At 33.4% G+C, this 17,657-nt stretch overlaps 1 protein-coding gene and 1 non-coding gene across 4 annotated transcripts; one reads left to right on the forward strand and one right to left on the reverse strand.

Moving 5' to 3' along the window:
* Nucleotides 1-205: 205 nt before the first annotated feature.
* On the reverse strand, nt 206-278 carry TRNAA-UGC (transfer RNA alanine (anticodon UGC)). The gene has a single exon. It is a non-coding gene; the product is annotated as a tRNA-Ala (tRNA).
* A 5,919-nt stretch (nt 279-6,197) lies between these two features.
* Nucleotides 6,198-14,907, forward strand: LOC129317609 (uncharacterized). 3 transcript variants are annotated; one of them, XM_054961944.1, is made up of 10 exons: nt 6,198-6,702; nt 7,556-7,642; nt 9,285-10,261; nt 11,091-11,179; nt 11,338-11,441; nt 11,542-11,641; nt 12,077-12,152; nt 12,258-12,372; nt 12,890-13,421; nt 14,063-14,907. In XM_054961944.1, the coding sequence occupies exons 1-10, from the start codon at nt 6,408-6,410 to the stop codon at nt 14,553-14,555; spliced, it is 2,868 nt and encodes a 955-aa protein (XP_054817919.1). In that variant the 5' UTR covers nt 6,198-6,407; the 3' UTR covers nt 14,556-14,907. The 3 variants fall into 3 exon arrangements, with proteins under 3 accessions (XP_054817919.1, XP_054817922.1, XP_054817930.1); XM_054961947.1 differs by having other exon boundaries at nt 7,559-7,642; XM_054961955.1 differs by having other exon boundaries at nt 6,572-6,702; nt 7,545-7,642.
* Nucleotides 14,908-17,657: the final 2,750 nt, after the last annotated feature.

Genomic DNA, 17,657 nt, shown 5'->3' on the forward strand with positions numbered 1-17,657 from the left:
AACAAATATTTAATTTTTTAAAAATTATCAAAATGTTTTCAACACCATGATCACGTGCTTAACTCATAAATAACTACTACTCCTCTTTGCATGTTCAAGTTCTAGCCGAAGTCACTCTTCTGCTGCTTAAGCAACGTTTGGAATGCCAACATGGCAGTCAAAATATCATGTTGTTTTTACAAGCCAAAAAGAATTGCATGAAATTTGGAGATGCAGGGGATCGAACCCTGTACCTCTCGCATGCAAAGCGAGCGCTCTACCATTTGAGCTACATCCCCAATGTTTGATATCGTCTATAATATGTTACTAATATCCTCTTAACAGAGGCTGACATATAAATAATCCAAGTTAAAAATATATTGTCACAAAAGTATAAAAAGATGAGATTGAGATGAGGAAGACGAAGAAGATAAGAGAAAAAAATGGTGAAAAAATAAGGAGGAGTTCTCATTCATTTTATCAAGTTTACAATCACTTGATACATGTCAATACCAACTATTTATAAGCATCAAGTCTTTAAGTTTTATAATGAGAGTTACAATATACAATAAATCTACACAATGTTAAAATATATAATACTTGGATATTATACGTATTAATCATGAAAAATTCCATGAAAGTCATTTATGTTGTAGAATGCTAAAAGACAACTCTTACAAGGTTAGAGATATCCATACTTAAATTACAATATATATATATATATATATATATATATATATAACATGAAATAATTGAGCATTTACGTTATGATCATTTGCTTATTTTTTATCTTATTTCCTTTTCTTTTTTTTTTTGGCCAACATCTTATTCCTTTTCTAACTCAACATAGAAACAGAACATCATTTTCATTTCTTTCTAGGAGTATATCAAATTAAGAATAAATTTGTAAAAATTAACCTGCTAAAATTTATACTATTTGTTTTTATTTTCATTTCAATATTCCTGCAAAAATTATTCTAGCATGATGTGGTGGCGTCGAATTTCGGTAAAGCAATTGCAGAATCTCAACTCCAGGGGCCAAAATTTTTAAAAATTTTATATTTAATTTTTTTAATATTTAAGATAAATAATTTTATAAGATAATAATCTTTATAATTCTATACTATTTTTAAATAATAATAATAATTAAAGTGAAATCATTTATTTTTTATATTATTTTTGAAATAAGTATGAAGAATAAAAATTATATCTTTAAAGTATTAGTATGTACATGAGTGAGTTTTCAGATTTTTTTTTTTTTTTACTATAGGGATGGGGGACCAAAAACCCCATTTCCCATGGCCTCCAAAATGGCTAAACGGCCCATTTGGTGTGATGGAACTAGGGGGTGGAAAAAAAAAAAAAAAGCAATGGAATTGAAAATTTTTCATATTTGGCTGGTTACAATCATGCTGAGTATCATATTTATCTAACTTCTACTGATCCCAACGGTAAAAGTTATGTTTTCTCTGATGAACAAGGGAGCAAATAATTCATGTAAAATATATGTTTCTAATCACATAAGGAAGTGTAAAATGCAACCAAATAGATTCCATATTGTAACAAACTCAGACGTTCAATCCTAACTCCATGATGGCGTGGAATCTTAGAATTCTTGGGCAGAAGATTTTGATGGATATTTGGCAAAGCACCACAATTGACAACAGTGACAGATCCTAAGAGCTTACTTAACTCCTCATCCTCTAAGGGCAAAACACTAAATGATTTACCTCCTCCTTCTAATGATTTTTATAAGTTACTTTCAATATATTTTATAGTGTAACCAAAAAATTTTAAATTTTATTAACCCTATCTTAGAATTTTATAGGTTCCCCATTTCTTCTGCTAATAAGAACAAAAAGAATTACTTTTAATAATTTTTCCTAATATTTAATAAGGGAAAAAAGGTTCAAATAAATATAAAAATAGTGAAGTGTCTTATAAATAGGACTAAAATTTACCTTCTTACTTTGCTCTATAAATAGAACAAGAGAAGTATGTATATTTGAAAGATTCATCCTTAATGACTTTTTGACTCAAGCAGGCATGAGAACATCGGCTATTAGTTCAATTGGCTGAGTTGCAATATACTTTTCAAAGGCATGGAGCTTTTTTTCCACTACTAAAAATTAATATATATATATATATATATATATATATAACGTCATCCTTTATATAATAATTATTTCAAAAACTGTTATATAAATTAGGTGGGATTTGGCTTCAAAAACTATATAGCAGTTATTTCTAATAAATAATAATTGTTACAGTCTTTAGGTCTAAATAACGGTTAATATGAATCATTATTACTTACTTGTTTATTTGACATCAGAGGCTCTACTGGAGGTTCTTCAGGATGATGCGGCATTGGAGTTTGGCTTGTATTATGGATGACATGATTTGTTGCTTTCTATCTTTTTCTTTCTCTGGTGTATGTGTTTTCAAAAGTGTTAATCCTAATATGGTTATGTGTGTGCGTATTGCTGAAATAGCACCAAAAGAACTCCGAGGTGGCCTATCTAACATTGAATCAGGTATGAAGTTTTACTAATTCACAAAAATTATTTGACCATAAAGAACTTAACATACAATTTTCTCTCATATATGCATCTAATGATTGTGCTTGGACTAACAAACAACTACCCTTGTGCTAGGTACTAGCTCTTACTGGTATAAGATATACTCCCTCTAGTCCTTTAAGATGAAGTTTGGAAAAAAAAAATTGTCCTAAATATAAGATGAGTAATTAATAATTTTTTTCAATTTTATCCCTTGTTTATTAATTGTCATTTGAATTCTTAAATATTGGGTAATCTATCATTGGTGGATTAGGGCCAATATAAGCCCATAAGACTTTATCAGAATAAGGAGTTTGGGTCAATAAGTGTAATATTCTCTAGGCTTTTATTTGCAAATATTCCCATTTTAATTTGAAGTCTTTGTGGGAACATTTTGCAACTTCTCAAGCATGTCTAAAATGTGGAATGAGTGCATGGAGGTTGAAGGGTAATGAGAAACATTGGTTCATTTTCTCCAATGTCACAACACATACTCCCCTCCCTCTATCTGCATTTTCTCTATTCCCTTTTCTCTGAGAATATTTGTTGTGAGTTTGAATTGAGTCCATGCCCATGACTTCATTCCCGCATTTTATATTCTATTCGACATCACACTACATGTATGTCTTCCTCCTCCAAAAACTATTACTAAACAGCATTTTATTATGATTATTAGTTACAAATAAGAGTAAAATTGAAAAATTATATATATATAGATATATTATAGTTTAATTTTAAGGTTATAACTAACATTGCTTAATAAGCGTGAAATTTATTAACTTCATCTTATTTTAAGGATTAAAATAACATATATACATATACATACATACATATATATATATATATATATATATAAGTTAACATTGCTTGATGAGTATGAAGTTTGTTAATTTCATCTTATATTAATGAATGAAATAACACACACGTGGTGAATGAATACAACCAATCTTTACCCCTCAAAAAATTCAAATAAACTAATTAACTTATAGTTTTGAAGTTGTTTCATGTCTAGTTCTACTTCTAGGCCTTTTTTTCTCCCTTATTCCAGAGTCTCCCAAATGGCTAGCAAGTAGTCATATACAAGCAGAAATTTTAGTTCTGCTGAAGGAAATTGCAAGGTTAACCTAGCCTCGGCTTACAGGCAAAAGCTAGACGTCAAAAAGAGTTTATGGATACATTAAGAAAGCTTCGAGGAGATGATGCTGACATTTCACATGAAGCCGCTGAAATCCAGATTTCGTCTTTCGCCTGTTATGAGTACAAGTTGTTTGATCCTCATCCAAGGAAGTGTGTGTGAAAGCAAAAACTAATAATTTAGGAATTGGTTCTGTTTACAAAAATCCTTTTTTATTTAAAAAAATTAAAAAACTAGTTTGAATGAATATTTTAAATTTAATTATTTTCAAAACTATTGTTATTTTTTATTTTTTTTAAAACAAAAAAATAGAAACACCTTAAAGTCATTTTCATTATTATTTTTCTTATTTTTCAATACAATATTTTTTTTATTTTTAAAATATATTACATTTGATTATTAAAAATTACAATTACCTTGACTAATAATTATTATATGTCACCATCATTAATCGTCTCTCACAATTATTACCGACCAATTTTTTAATTTTAAATTATTTTTAAATTAACACAAGCAAATAGATTTTCCTCTTATTTTGCTTTAAAAAATAATTTTTAAAAATTTAAAATGAAAATAAAAACCAAACAAGCCTTTATCTTCTTGGCAAGAGTACTAACCAGCATCAGTGAACTTTTTTTTTTTTGGCCAAAGGCATGCACGTGCATGGCTATGCTCATTGGAGAAGGGACTTCTATCTTCTTTAGACTCTGAATAAAAACTCAAATAAGTTATTAAAACTAAATATTCCCTCTAGTCCATAATATATAACATTTTTCAAAAGTTTTACTTCATTCAAAGTATTGAGTAATTTTTTTTATTTTTTTGTAAAACTGTATACTTACTTCATTTAATTTATTACTTTTTTATTCAAATGAAATTATACTATAAAAAAAGGGTAAAAAGTACATAAAAAGTCATAAAGAAATTAAAATTGTAAATGAAGGCATATGAAATTAGGGGGGATTGGGAAAAGGGAAACATATGGAAGTAGGACAAGTAAAGAAAGGGAAGAATTGAAGAAAGGAGAAGATACATGAATTGACTACACAACTTTGTTCTTCTTCTGTTAGAATTTGAAAATGAAGTTGCCAATGACAAGTAATGTGTAAGTCTTCATGGAAAATTGAAGTTTGTAATCAACAATGTAAGATTGAATTTCGAAAGGAAATGGAAATCAAGCAAATTGTGTAATTAACAATCTTCTTTTTCTTATTCCAAATACCCCATCCTTGTGATATTAAATGACCATAGCTCTTAACTAGAGGTAAATCAGATGTTCTTTGAGGTTTTGCTAACATCAAAATTTAAGTTACAATATGATTTACAAATATATATTCTCAAAATAGAAAATAAGATGATAAAATTCTTGGATCACATCAAATGGTTGACAAGAAATATCATTGTGAAAAAAAGTGTTTCTTTTTCTAAAAAAGAGAAATCAAAATGATGATATGCTTGATGACATCAATTTGATGATTATCCTTAAAAAGAGATAATAGGACAATCCTAAGGCCTTGAAAATTATTTCCAAGCAGTGATAAAGCTCCAACAATTCCTCATCATCACAGCAAAAAACACATCTGGTGTTGTTAGAATGGCCAAACCAAATTGCTCGGGAGAAAGGAAAAATAATGAAAATATAATTAATAGATTCTTCATCATTACAATTAAAAACACATTAATTTAGCATTGTTGAAATGGCCCAACCAAATTGTTTGAGAGAAAGGGCGAGTAACAAATGTCACTTGTTAGAATGGCCTTAATAAATACTCCCTCTATTAAAAAATGTAAGGCATTTTTTGAAGAATTAAATGTTTAAAAATGTAAGGCATTTTTAATCTTTTAAGGTGTAATCATTACCCTTTTTTTAAAAGTGCTTTTATTGATAAATGACTTTATATTTATTATAGGGTGTCTCATAGAAATAAACATGAAAAGATAGGATTAATTAGAAAATAGGTAACTATTTTATTAGGATATGTGATTCGATTAAAAATGTCTTACATTCTACAATTTTTAATGGAGGAATATCTTTCAGGATGTTTGCCATTCATTATCTTTTAAAAAGATGGTTCATTAAAATTCCAATTATAATTATTGAAACATATAAAATATTTAATGAGAATACAATTAAAAATGTATAATCCTTTTTTTAAAAAATTAAAGTTTAAATTAATTTTTCTAATAACCATGAAATAGTTACCAAAAATCCAACACGGAACTCTATTATAATTAAAAATATATAATCTTGTGGATTCTCTTTTTCATTATCAGCAGAGACACATTATCAGCAGAGACACGTTACACGTTTATGTGTCTCTGCTAATGGTAATAACAAAAACAAGAGAATCCACAATTACACATCGGTGTTGGATTAATCAACATCTTCCTTACTTTATATTTCATTGGGTTTTTCTTTTTCATCAATTTTTTTTCCTTTTTTTTTTTTTTTGGGTTTGTTCAAGACTTCAAGCCCACAATTCCAACGCAAAATTAAACTGGAAAACACGCATATGTTATCAACCAAGAGATAGTGAAGGAGAGGGGAATCCGAACGGCAAGTATATACCTATCGATATAATTATACCTTTGATGTAATCTCCATTTATCTTCACTTTAATCCTCTATCTTGCCTAGTTTTCTTGGAACGCCATTTTGCATTTTCTTTGCCAGACGCAGGCCTTCCCTTTCTCTGCTCATTTCTCGTATTCATCTCCCACAAGGTTCAATCCGTCATGGCTTCGATCATGGTTTCGTGGTCTCCTAGCTCTCCCCAGCTCCGATTAGCTTTGAAATGTGGGAATCGGAGGAAATTCCCGGCAATTTTACAGTCACGAGTGGGGAAGTGGGACCGTCGGTTTCGCGTGCTGTGTGTTGCTCAAGATGGAGGGGCTAATGGGAATGGATTGGAGAGGGCTCCTAGAGAGGGTTCGTGGGTCGCGAAGGATTCGAAGGTTGACAGCTTCTCTGGGTGGTCCAATTCGGGGGGTGAAGAACAGTCTGCCAATTCTCACAAGGCGTCATACGGAGGTGAGGGTAGTTCTGGAACTCTATTTGATTTGATCTTTCTATACTTTTTTATGGCAGCTGAAAACATTGGAAAAGGTTTGGAATAGTTCATAGGGTACATTGTCTACTTATTAGCGGCTGGCTCAACGTCAAGATGTGAAGATTCCAATATCGAAGGGATTGTGTTGAGCAGAGTTCTTTTATGACATCTGTCTCTGAATATCTATCTTCTCGGCGTGTTATATATATATATATATATTATCTTATTAAAGGCTCTTACATAATCTTTTTCGGAACCGGTGGTTGACAAGATTTTGTAAAATCGTGCTCTTTTTATCTGCATATGAAATGCATACTTGCTATGCTGCCCTTACTGGGATCGCTTTGTTATTAGACTAATTTGCATTCTGACTAAGTTTATTCTGAACTGGAGAGCGCTGGGTTATTGGAATAGATTTTTTTTTTTTTTGGAATCGAAACTGCAATGCATTCATAAAATGAAATAAAAGCTAATACAACATCCTAAGAAGAGAGACCAACTAGTCATCATTGACCTCCTTCAGAAATCCAAGGTGGGGAATGATCAAAGATAAAATAGGGTCTCTCCAAATCATGTCCTTTCCTTGCTAGAGAATGAGCACTGCTAATAACATTCCTATATATGTGTAGAATAGGTTTCAACAAATAATAACAACAACAAACCTTATTCCACTAGATGTTAGCAGAAAAAATACATGAAGTTGGGGTCAGAAGTTCAATTTACAAGACAAGGTTTACTAAGCTATGACATTTTGCTAGACTTAGAAGTTCCACAGCTTCATCTGTCATCTATTTCAATAGACTACTTATCACTTTTGATGTAGCTTGCTTTTAGCAGTTGTGGGAGCAGGAGTTGCTGGAGTTCTTCTTCTTACAGGGTTGACCTTTGCAGCATTTTCTGTCAGTAAGCAAAATATTTCCAGTAAGTTGTCTTCATTTGCTTTTTTGTTATGAAGTTGTGTCATACGGTTTATAAGTTGGCATTACCTTTTATAAATGTTGGAATTGAAAATGATGTCATTTTCAGTTATTTATATTTTAATTATTTCATTGTTCCCTAATGTCCCTAATTATAATGTCCTTAGAGTTGCCTCCCTTTTTGCCTGTAGACACTTCTGCAATTGCCTCATTCTATGTATATCTGAAGTGAGAATTTCAAACCCTTTGTCATAGTATGTGAGCATGGTTAGATAGAGACATAAGCCTTGATTGTTTTCAGGGCTGGAGCTTTGCCTATATACTTGGCAAAGATCTACCCATCCTTCTCTTCCAGTCAGCCTTTTCTAGTGATGCAATTTTTAACTTCACTATCCTTTCCTACATCTTTTTGTATCCTTCATTGCTATTGAAGCAAGCTTCTGCATATGCCTAGTCCTTTTTGATCTAAGCACATCAACGTCCACAAAACTTGCCAACTGGCTTACCTATGTTGATCAAACCACCTTTGCACTCCACAAGTGCTGTCACGCTCCACTTCAACATTGTTTGAATAACCACCCAAGTACTGGCACATGAGAGCATATGGTGCTCTTCCTGCATCTGTCATCTGCCAAGAAGTGGTCACTGACCTTCATTTAGTCCATCCCAGTCATTCACCTGCCTTAATTGGGCCTTGTTTGTGGTTTTTGATGCTGTAATCCTCTGTTCATGATTTTTTGGTCAGTGACATGACATCCTTTGTTCTTCACCTTTTGTCACCTTCCAAAGCCGCCTCAACAAAATAAATTGAGGTTGTTGGATGAAAAATGTACAAGCTACCAACTTGTGCCATCAACTCAACCATGAAACACCAAAAATCATTGGCCTTTCTGGCAAATGCTTGGAGAAAAGACTGGCCTATTGTTGTAACATTTATGGCCTTCTTTGCCATTTTTCCCTTCTAAGTCATGACCTTGATTGTCAAAACCTTTCTTCCCTTTTTGTGACCTTCATCAATATTGCAACACTACCTTTTCACTCTTGATGATCTTCATTGCCTTTTGCCTGTTTTATTCATGAACTTCATTTTCATTGGATATCTTCTCTGCCTGTATTGCTACCAAGACAACTTTTTGCCGTTTATGGCTTTCATCAGTTGTTTCCATTGTCACTAGGTCCTTTTCTTACTGTCCATAGCCTTCACTGTTTATGGGATGCAACATTTTGTTTTTTCTGCCATTTGTGGCCTTTATTGTTATGTTTCTTTTGGTGACCAACTTGCAGATGTGATTCAAAAAGGATTACTTAGTGTTTTCTTTTAGAACTTAATCGTCCAGCTTAACATGGAGGATATCAATTCACTGTCTTGAGAGAGAGCCTTAGGTCTGTTAGAATTGTAGATATTGTAATCTCCAGTTCTTTCTATCTTAGATGTGTTATTATTCTCTAATATTCCTGATTATAATTTTTCCCTGGAGGTGCCACCCTTGTTTCTATAAATAATCATGGAATTGCCACATTCTATATACACCTGCAGTGAGAATTTCAGACTATTTTTTCCATTTACTTCTTTAGATCATGCCATTACATGATCAAATTTAGATTCTACATATTAAACATACTAGTGTCTGTATGACTGTTTGCAGGATCAAAGCAGAAACAAATGGAGCCTCTGACAGTACAGCAGGAGGTGGCTTTGACTTCTGATGATCACAATAATAAAGTTATGGAACATGTAAATGCAAACAACAAAGTGGAACAAGAAAATGGCAACACAGAAGATCAAATAGATATCTCCAGGGATTGTATAGCTCCTGAGTCTGGTCAGATTCCTAGCAACATTGGAACTGCTGATGATTCTGATTCAGGTTCCCAATTGTTATATGATCATGAAAAGTCTGTCAATGGTATTGATGCCACTACTAATGCATCAACTCAAGAAGTTTTGCCACATGAGCCAGATTTTGACAATGACTTAGCTGTCCCCGTTGCCAATCCTGGGCCAGTTAACCTTTCTGAATCAGAAAAAGCTGTTCACTCTTCTAATCAGTTTGGACGTCAAGACTTGGATAGCAACCATGCTATAGATTCTGCAGTATCAACTGCTGAACTTGAAGAAAGCCCACTCAATGTTGAACCAGGGAACAGCTATGATGCTGATTCAATACCCCTCAATATGGAGCAGAAGGATAAACTGACTAGCTCAAGTGGCAGTGGAAGTTCCACATTTCCAAATAGTTCTAGTTCCATTGCTGAACTACCCAATAATAGCGACATTGTTAATGTTGCGGTCAATACACATACAAATACCATTCCAGATCCTGAATTTTTTCCTCAAAATGATATAGAGAACTTGAACAAAATGCTACAGGTCACAGCTGATGAAAATGAGTCATCGTTGCAAGAGCAGATTTCTGACAAGGATCTGGATAGGGACAGTTATATTAAGACAAATAGAATTCAATCTGAACCTCCTAATTCTGGAGTCTTTTTCTGTTCTCCGGGTATTCCTGCTCCATCAATAGTTTCAGCAGCTGTGCCTGTGCCTCCTGGAAAGGTTCTAGTTCCTGCAGCTGTTGATCAATTTCAGGGCCAAGCACTTGCAGCATTGCAAGCATTAAAGGTATATCCTTGCCCTCATTTTTTCTTAAAGGATAGTAACTCCGTAATAATTTTCTGAAGAAAAATGAATGCTGCCAAGAATCTTAAAAGTTGCTCTTTACTTTTTAACAGATTCATTGTAATTATTTCACTTATTTACTATTGTTATTTTTTATTCGTAAGATATCTATATATGATTATTAGATGTTTAGATTAGGACGTTTCTTTAGCCTTATCTTAACACTTCCAACTTGAGTAAAAATGGTTTATACCAAATGGCCAAGAGTTTACTGTTACCTCTGGTCTAAATTATAAGACAACTTTGGAGATATTTCATTGTCCCAAAATATAAGACAATTTGATAAAAAATAATGTTTCATTAATGATGTTTTTCCAATATTACCCTTCAAGAGGAGAGAGAATTAAGATGATTGTAGTGTAATGATTCATTGTATAGATTTAAAGTTGTATTAAATGAAGGGTATTTTTGAAAGTTTATATTTTTGTTTCAAAAAAGTAAGTTTGTAAAGTGTCATTATTGAGCTTTATTGGCATACGTTATCTTGTTTCAAATTGTCTTATAATTTAGAACGAAGGTAGTAGTTTTCTAATTAAATTAAATTTCAGTGCAAGTTATTGGTGGGCCAATACTTAATCTGTGCTTCAAGCCCAAAGGATATTCACATATGGCTTTATGTTTAAGAAACAGATCAAAAGGTCAAAACTAATTTTGGGATTCTCCCAACAGCTTAAGCTTTTGAGTGATATGATTCCTTGACAATGTCAGTGTATAATCATACTAAGATGACAAGATTTTACGTTTGTTTACTTAAAATTGACTAAATCTACAGGTCATTGAACCTTATGTTCAAGCCAGTGAATTATGCACACGTCGTGAATATGCTCGTTGGTTGGTCTCTGCTAGCAGTGTCCTTTCAAGGTATTTTTGTTTTGTTTTGTTTTTTTGTTTTTTTTTTTTTGGGGTTTCTTGTTGCTACAACTGTAACATGTGAATAGCAAGGAATGGACTTGGCTAACTTTTTTTCAGTGCGTGTATTGTGGATTTAAATGTCTTTTTTGTTTTTTTGTTATGTTTAGGAGCACAATTTCAAAAGTCTATCCTGCCATGTATATAGAGAATGTTACTGAGCTTGCTTTTGATGATATCACTCCTGAAGACCCTGATTTTTCTTCTATACAAGGTGAGAATCAGTTACTATAACTTGGTGTTTAAACAGCATAACTTACCGCTAGAAATGACTTTCTTCTATGATATCATGTCTTAACATTATGTTGTTTCAGGCTTGGCAGAAGCTGGACTGATTGAAAGCAGGCTTTCAAGGTTGGATACACAGTTATCCGCAGATGAAGGCCAGAGCCCGTTTTGCTTCTCACCTGAAAGGTATGCTTTACTAAACTTGGATGTCTGATTTGTAGTTACCTTTTTCCTTTGAGGAAATGCAATTATCTATAGATGTTCGTAAAATTTTAACTGGTATTCACAATATGTCTTCCTATTTTGTCTTTGCTTTCGTTATAGATGTGCTTTTATGTTTAAATCTATAATAGTGTAATTGGCAGGGGTAAAGTTACTCTGCTTTAGTTTATTCCATTGGGTAAAGATGCATATATAGGCAGCTGCTAGGTTTACAAAGGATAAAGTAAAATAATAATCATAAATAGTTAAATTCTATACAATTGAATCTAATAAAAATAGAATTATTAGGATTAAATGGAATAAACTAGCTTATGGGATACTCCCAGTAAGAACCAATAATGCTGACTTCCAACAAAATCTAACCGTACGGTTTTGCCTTTCCCTTGTTCTTTTATGTAGCCCATTATCACGCCAGGATCTTGTTAGCTGGAAAAGGGCCCTGGAGAAGAGACAACTTCCTGAAGCTGACAGAAAGGTTTGTTATTTTGTTGCTTGGTCTCACATATAGACTATTTCTCTTATTCTAGTTATCATGTAACTGATGAATTAGCATGCATCAATTGCATGGACTGATGGGCAGACTCTGTACCAAATTTCTGGGTTTATAGACACTGACAAGATACATGTTGATGCATGCCCTGCGCTTGTAGCTGACATATCTGCTGGGGAGCAAGGAATAATAGCTCTTGCATTTGGTGTGTCATTTTCTCCTTCTATTTAGTCTTTTTAAAATGTTCCATCATGTGGTTCATAATGATTGTTTTGGTTATTTTACTGAAATATATGGGGCTGTTTGAAATTGTTTTTATTTTATTGTTCTGAGAACTGATGTTTTGTAGAACATGTTTTGAAAACAAAACAATAATGAAAATAAGTGTTTTTTTCATTTTGCCTTGTTCTCCAGAACAATAATCACAGAACACCTAAAAGTTGTTTTCATTTTTCTGTTCTCCAGAACAATATTTTGTTTTTTTGTTCTTCAAAACACTTTTTGAAAACACGTTACCAAACTGATTTTTTTGTTCTCTTGTTCTAAGGAACAGAAAACTGTTCTCAAAACAGGTTTTCAAATAGGCCCTATATTTTTTCTTTTCTTGTTCTTTCTTTTTGGGAAATTTCTTACCAGCTTTTGGCTTTGGCTTTCCCTTGTTTCTTTGTTTTGTTTGTTTTGTGTTTTGTTTTTTGTTTTTTTGTTTTGGGGACATGTTCAAGGTTATACACGGCTGTTCCAGCCAGATAAGCCAGTAACAAAAGCCCAAGCGGCTGTTGCCCTTGCAACAGGAGATGCTTGTGACATAGTTAGTGAAGAGCTTGCACGAATTGAAGCAGAATCTATAGCTGAAAATGCTGTTGCAGCTCATAGTGCTTTGGTAGCTGAAGTTGAGAAGGATATCAATGCAAGTTTTGAACAGGAGCTTTCTTTTGAGAGGGAGAAGATTAATGCTGTTGAAAGAATGGCTGAAGAGGCAGCACGAGAGTTGGAAAGGTTAAGAGCTGAGAGAGAAGAAGAAAATAATGCCTTGATGAAGGAGCGCACTGCTATTGAATCAGAAATGGAGGTTTACTCAAGGCTAAGAAATGAGGTTGAGGATCAGTTACAGAGTCTTATGAATGATAAGGTGGCAATAGCATATGAAAAAGAAAGGGTTATCAAGCTTCGTGAGCAAAAAGAAGTTGAAAACAAGGAGATTGCCCGATTACAATATGAACTAGAGGTGGAACGAAAAGCCTTGTCCATGGCCAGGTAAGCTTGTGGGACTCTAGGGGCAATTAAATTGTTTGGTCAGCTTTCAATGATTCAATTTTGGTTTCAATTAATGTGAATTTTAAATGAAGATGATGCAAGAGGGCTGCTTATTATACTTTGTTTCCACTTTTGCTCCTTGCAGTTGATACTGACATTTAGTTATTTGTTTTAGGCAAATCAATTCCTGCTCTTTTGGAAGAGTTATTATATATATATATATATATATATATATTTTTCATGTTCTGCAGATTTACTCCGTGTCTTGTCGTATGCCTTACAGCTGAAGTGTCTAGAGATCAACTGATCCAGTTATTTGTAAATGCTTTTGGTTTCTTACATTATGTACTTAAATTCCCATGTCTCATTGCAACATTGTTATTCAAATCTAAGTGATTTTTCAAAAAAGAAGTAATCACTGATGTTAATTGACGTTGAATGTCAAAATCAATATGATTAGTTCTTTGCATTTTTCTTCTCCCTGACTGTAGTTTTTCAAGATTGTAAACTGATTTGGCATGCAAAATAGGGCAATGCTGCTCATGTATTTGGCATATTTTGTAATTCTGATTCCTGGTAACCTAAACATAGAAACATCATTATGCTTCATCTTGATATAAGCATGGTTATCATGTGTCTAGGACTTGGGCAGAGGATGAGGCCAAACGAGTAAGGGAACATGCAAGAGCCTTGGAAGAGGCTCGGGAACGTTGGGAGAGGCACGGCATTAAAGTGGTTGTTGATGATGATCTCCGCAAAGAGGCCTCTGCTGACGTTACATGGCTCAATGCAGGAAAGCAATTTTCAGTTGAAGAAACAGTTGACAGGGCTGAGAACTTACTGGACAAACTTAAAAAAATGGCAGCTGATGTTGGAGGGAAATCTAGAGGTGTAATTGAAAGGATTGTCCACATGATTTCTCTTTTTTTGTCAAACTTGAAGCAATGGGCATCCAAAACTGGGAAACAAGCTGAAGAATTAGGAGAAGTTGCTGTTGCCAAGGCAGCCAAGTCAGTGCAAGAGTTGCAGCAAAGTGCGGTCGAATTTGGATTTTCTGTGAAAGAAGGGGCAAAGCGAGTTGCTGGAGATTGGAGGGAGGGGGTTGAGAAACTAACCCAAAAGTTCAAGACATAATTTTTAATTTTCACCTACAACAATAGTTACTAGAAATAGCCGCAAGCCAGTGATGTACCTTTTATCTACTTAGTCGATGGTGGGTATACCTTGTGTACCAGACATGGCCCCTGGAAAATTGACGGCTCTAATTCTAAAGAACTGCCGCTGGTAAGTTCACAAGTTCTTGTGATGCCTTGTATAATTGAGAGTAGGGGGAAATCAAGTGTAACAATAATCTCATGTATTTTGACGGTGTCTTTCGGCATTGCAGCACATATCATTGGGGGATTTTCTGTACCAAATCTTTACCATGTAAAGAACACTAGTCCATAGTTTCAAAATAATAAAACCCCAAACGTTGTCCTGCCAATGAAGCCCAACTTCATTTATTTCTTCACTGTTTTCCCGTTCTGTAGTTTGTCAATGTGTTACCCGACATGCTGTGGGTTGAGGAATAGAGGAATGATTGATTAAACTTTAATGCTGGGTTTGGATATCTTGAATTTGAATTTGGGTCAAATTCATTGTTTGAATACTTAAAATTTTATGGATTTGGATTTGGGTCAAATACAAAACCAAATTCCTTCATATTTCTTCATAATTTAAAATACTCTGAAATTCTATTATTTCAAATCTTCAGAGTCTCTCGCCTCACATTGTGTTCTTGATTGCTGCCTCACTCTCAACTCAGGCATTTCAATCGCTTCCTTGTTCTCGTCTTTGGTGTTGTCATTCCCAATTGTTACCTCCATTCTTTTCTCTCACTGAGGTGAGTATAATCTTATGCTTCCCTCATCTATCAAAGCTTCTTTTCAACCTCACTTTGTTCCATCTACACATCATCACTACCCTCTTCAGTCTCTTCTTCCCCAAGTATGTTTTTGGATTGAATAAATCTATATCAACTGGGTGAACTGGTTCTAAGATTTATGCCGTATTTGAGATTTCTCTCCTTAATTGTTTTTGCTATTTGATCTGGTGTTAGATGAATTTGTGTTTTCTATTCTAACAGTCAATGAATAATGCTTCACATGTATGGTGTGTTGATATTCTGAATATCAGTGGCCTTTGCATGCGGCTTTCTATATAGTTTTTTCGTTTGTTAATTATTATTCCTTGTGACAGTAGGAATGGATCAAAAGTTAATTAAGAATAGAAGAGGCATGGGTAGTCATTTGAAACTTGAAAAGTAAAAGCTGCTTGAGAGGCAAAAAGCACAACATATATATAAATAGAGGTGGAAAAGAGGGAAAATGGAAGAAGGTGAGCAGGGAAGCAATGCAAATAGGGGCTAGTCAGTCCACCATAGGAATAGAGAAGACAGACGTGCATGATAGAAATAAAATAATGGATCATATCAGATACAAGTTCTCAGGTTTTAATGTTGAATCTTAGCTTATATCAGATACCTAATCATCTCTAGATTTTCTGTTAGTTTGGACATTTTTCTCTCACATTCCTCTGTAATGTTAGGATGTGTGATGCTATAAATCCCACAGGGAATAATAAGCAAGACAAAGTATATATATATATATATATATATATTTTTCAGGGAAAGGTGCTGTGGAAGTGCGGAAGTGTGATAGCTTCCAATGATGTATCTGCTTGTTTTCTTGCTTCTCTTGTACTCTTATGCTGCTTGTGTACCTACCTTTTTTTGTGGATGTAGCCCTCTTCAAAGAGGAGAGAGAGCTGTTTAGTAGTAAATGTGCGTGCAGTTGTACTTCTAGTCCTAATTATTGAATGTTGAAGCTTTTAATGTGTATCGTGGAGTGTCTTGTTGTTAGAAGATGTTCAGTTTCAGAGTTTTTTTGGGTGTTTCAATTGGGCATTTGAGAGATATTTGGACAAGTGTGGGTCATCTTGCTGGCCTCCAGTACACCATTGCATTTGAAAATAGGCTTGATTATTAAAAAGTTAGTCAATGTCTTAAAAGTTAGAGCTGATATATGCCATGTATATAGGTGGAATTAACTGATAAAAGTTGTTGATTTTGCCAAGTGGCTGAGCTGCCTAAATCCCCTGAATTGATAGAATGACTTGTTTGCAATTGTTGACATTCCAAGTAACAGTGGTGTAATTAAATTAGCATTGTGTAATATATTATTCTGATGCTCAATACTTCAAAGTCTTTACCAGTATCAGAATTTCTAGCCAAAAGTTTGTAATTAAATTTAGACAAAGAGTGATAATGAGAAAACTGAAAAATGTATGCATTAAAATTTTCTCAACATCATCTTCCATGCATTATTATAAGGCTACTAATAAAAGCATTATGCACCATGGAGGAGTCTCTATATAACTTAGAATTGATACAATAAACAAGAATTTGGACACTGGAGGTGATTGTTTTTCCAATGTTATGCTTTTTCCCTGTTTAGTTATAGTATTATTTTTTCCTTGTTATGCCAATGGTGTTTTTGATGCTAGAGTACTACTTTCATATGACAGGTAGTTTGTTCAATATGGATACTAATTAACAAAATATGCAAACTCGGAGAAAGCGTACAAGAGATGGAAAGAGCATGATTGAGGGGGAAGAAGAATTAGAAAAAAAAAAAATTCATCTGTAGCAAGTTTAATTGAAATTGTTATTTGTGTCCAAAATACAAACTAGTTATTTCTAATATTTTTGTAGATAGGTATTATCTAGTAGATGCTAGGTGTGTGAATGGTCCGGGCTTTTTAGCTTCATATCGAGGAATAAGGTAGCATCTTAATTTATAAAGAGGAAACATACTAACAAATTATAAAGAGTTATTTAATTGTCAACATTCATCAGCAAGAAATACCACTAAAAGAGCATTTGGGTTATTAAAGAAGCGATGGGTTATTTTACTAATTGTTAGCTTTTTTTATAAGTAAACTCAAGTTGAAATTATAGATGCATGTTTTATTCTTTACAACTTTGTAAGAGAAGAGATGTCAGAAGATGACTTACATAGAAAAGTTGATGAAGTCGAAAATTCTTTGAAGGTTGAAAATGAAATTGGAGATGATGAGAATATTAGGAATATTCAAGTAACACATGAATGGACAATATTTAGAGATACTTTAGCAATGCAAATGTGGAATGAATATCAAGTTGATAGAACAATATAAGTTTTTCTTACACTAGAA

Source organism: Prosopis cineraria, unplaced genomic scaffold (genome assembly GCF_029017545.1).
Source record: "Prosopis cineraria cultivar Desert tree isolate PC_DT_omini unplaced genomic scaffold, ASM2901754v1 PC1, whole genome shotgun sequence".
Classification (NCBI taxonomy): domain Eukaryota; kingdom Viridiplantae; phylum Streptophyta; class Magnoliopsida; order Fabales; family Fabaceae; genus Prosopis; species Prosopis cineraria.

Bases quoted from the DNA above. Each gene is read 5' to 3' on its own strand.
- LOC129317609 (XM_054961944.1), top strand. From the start codon at position 6,408: ATGGCTTCGATCATGGTTTCGTGGTCTCCTAGCTCTCCCCAGCTCCGA. The intron at 6,703-7,555 runs GTGAGGGTAGTT...GCTTGCTTTTAG, and splicing joins TCACAAGGCGTCATACGGAG to CAGTTGTGGGAGCAGGAGTT. The intron at 10,262-11,090 runs GTATATCCTTGC...CTAAATCTACAG, and splicing joins CAGCATTGCAAGCATTAAAG to GTCATTGAACCTTATGTTCA.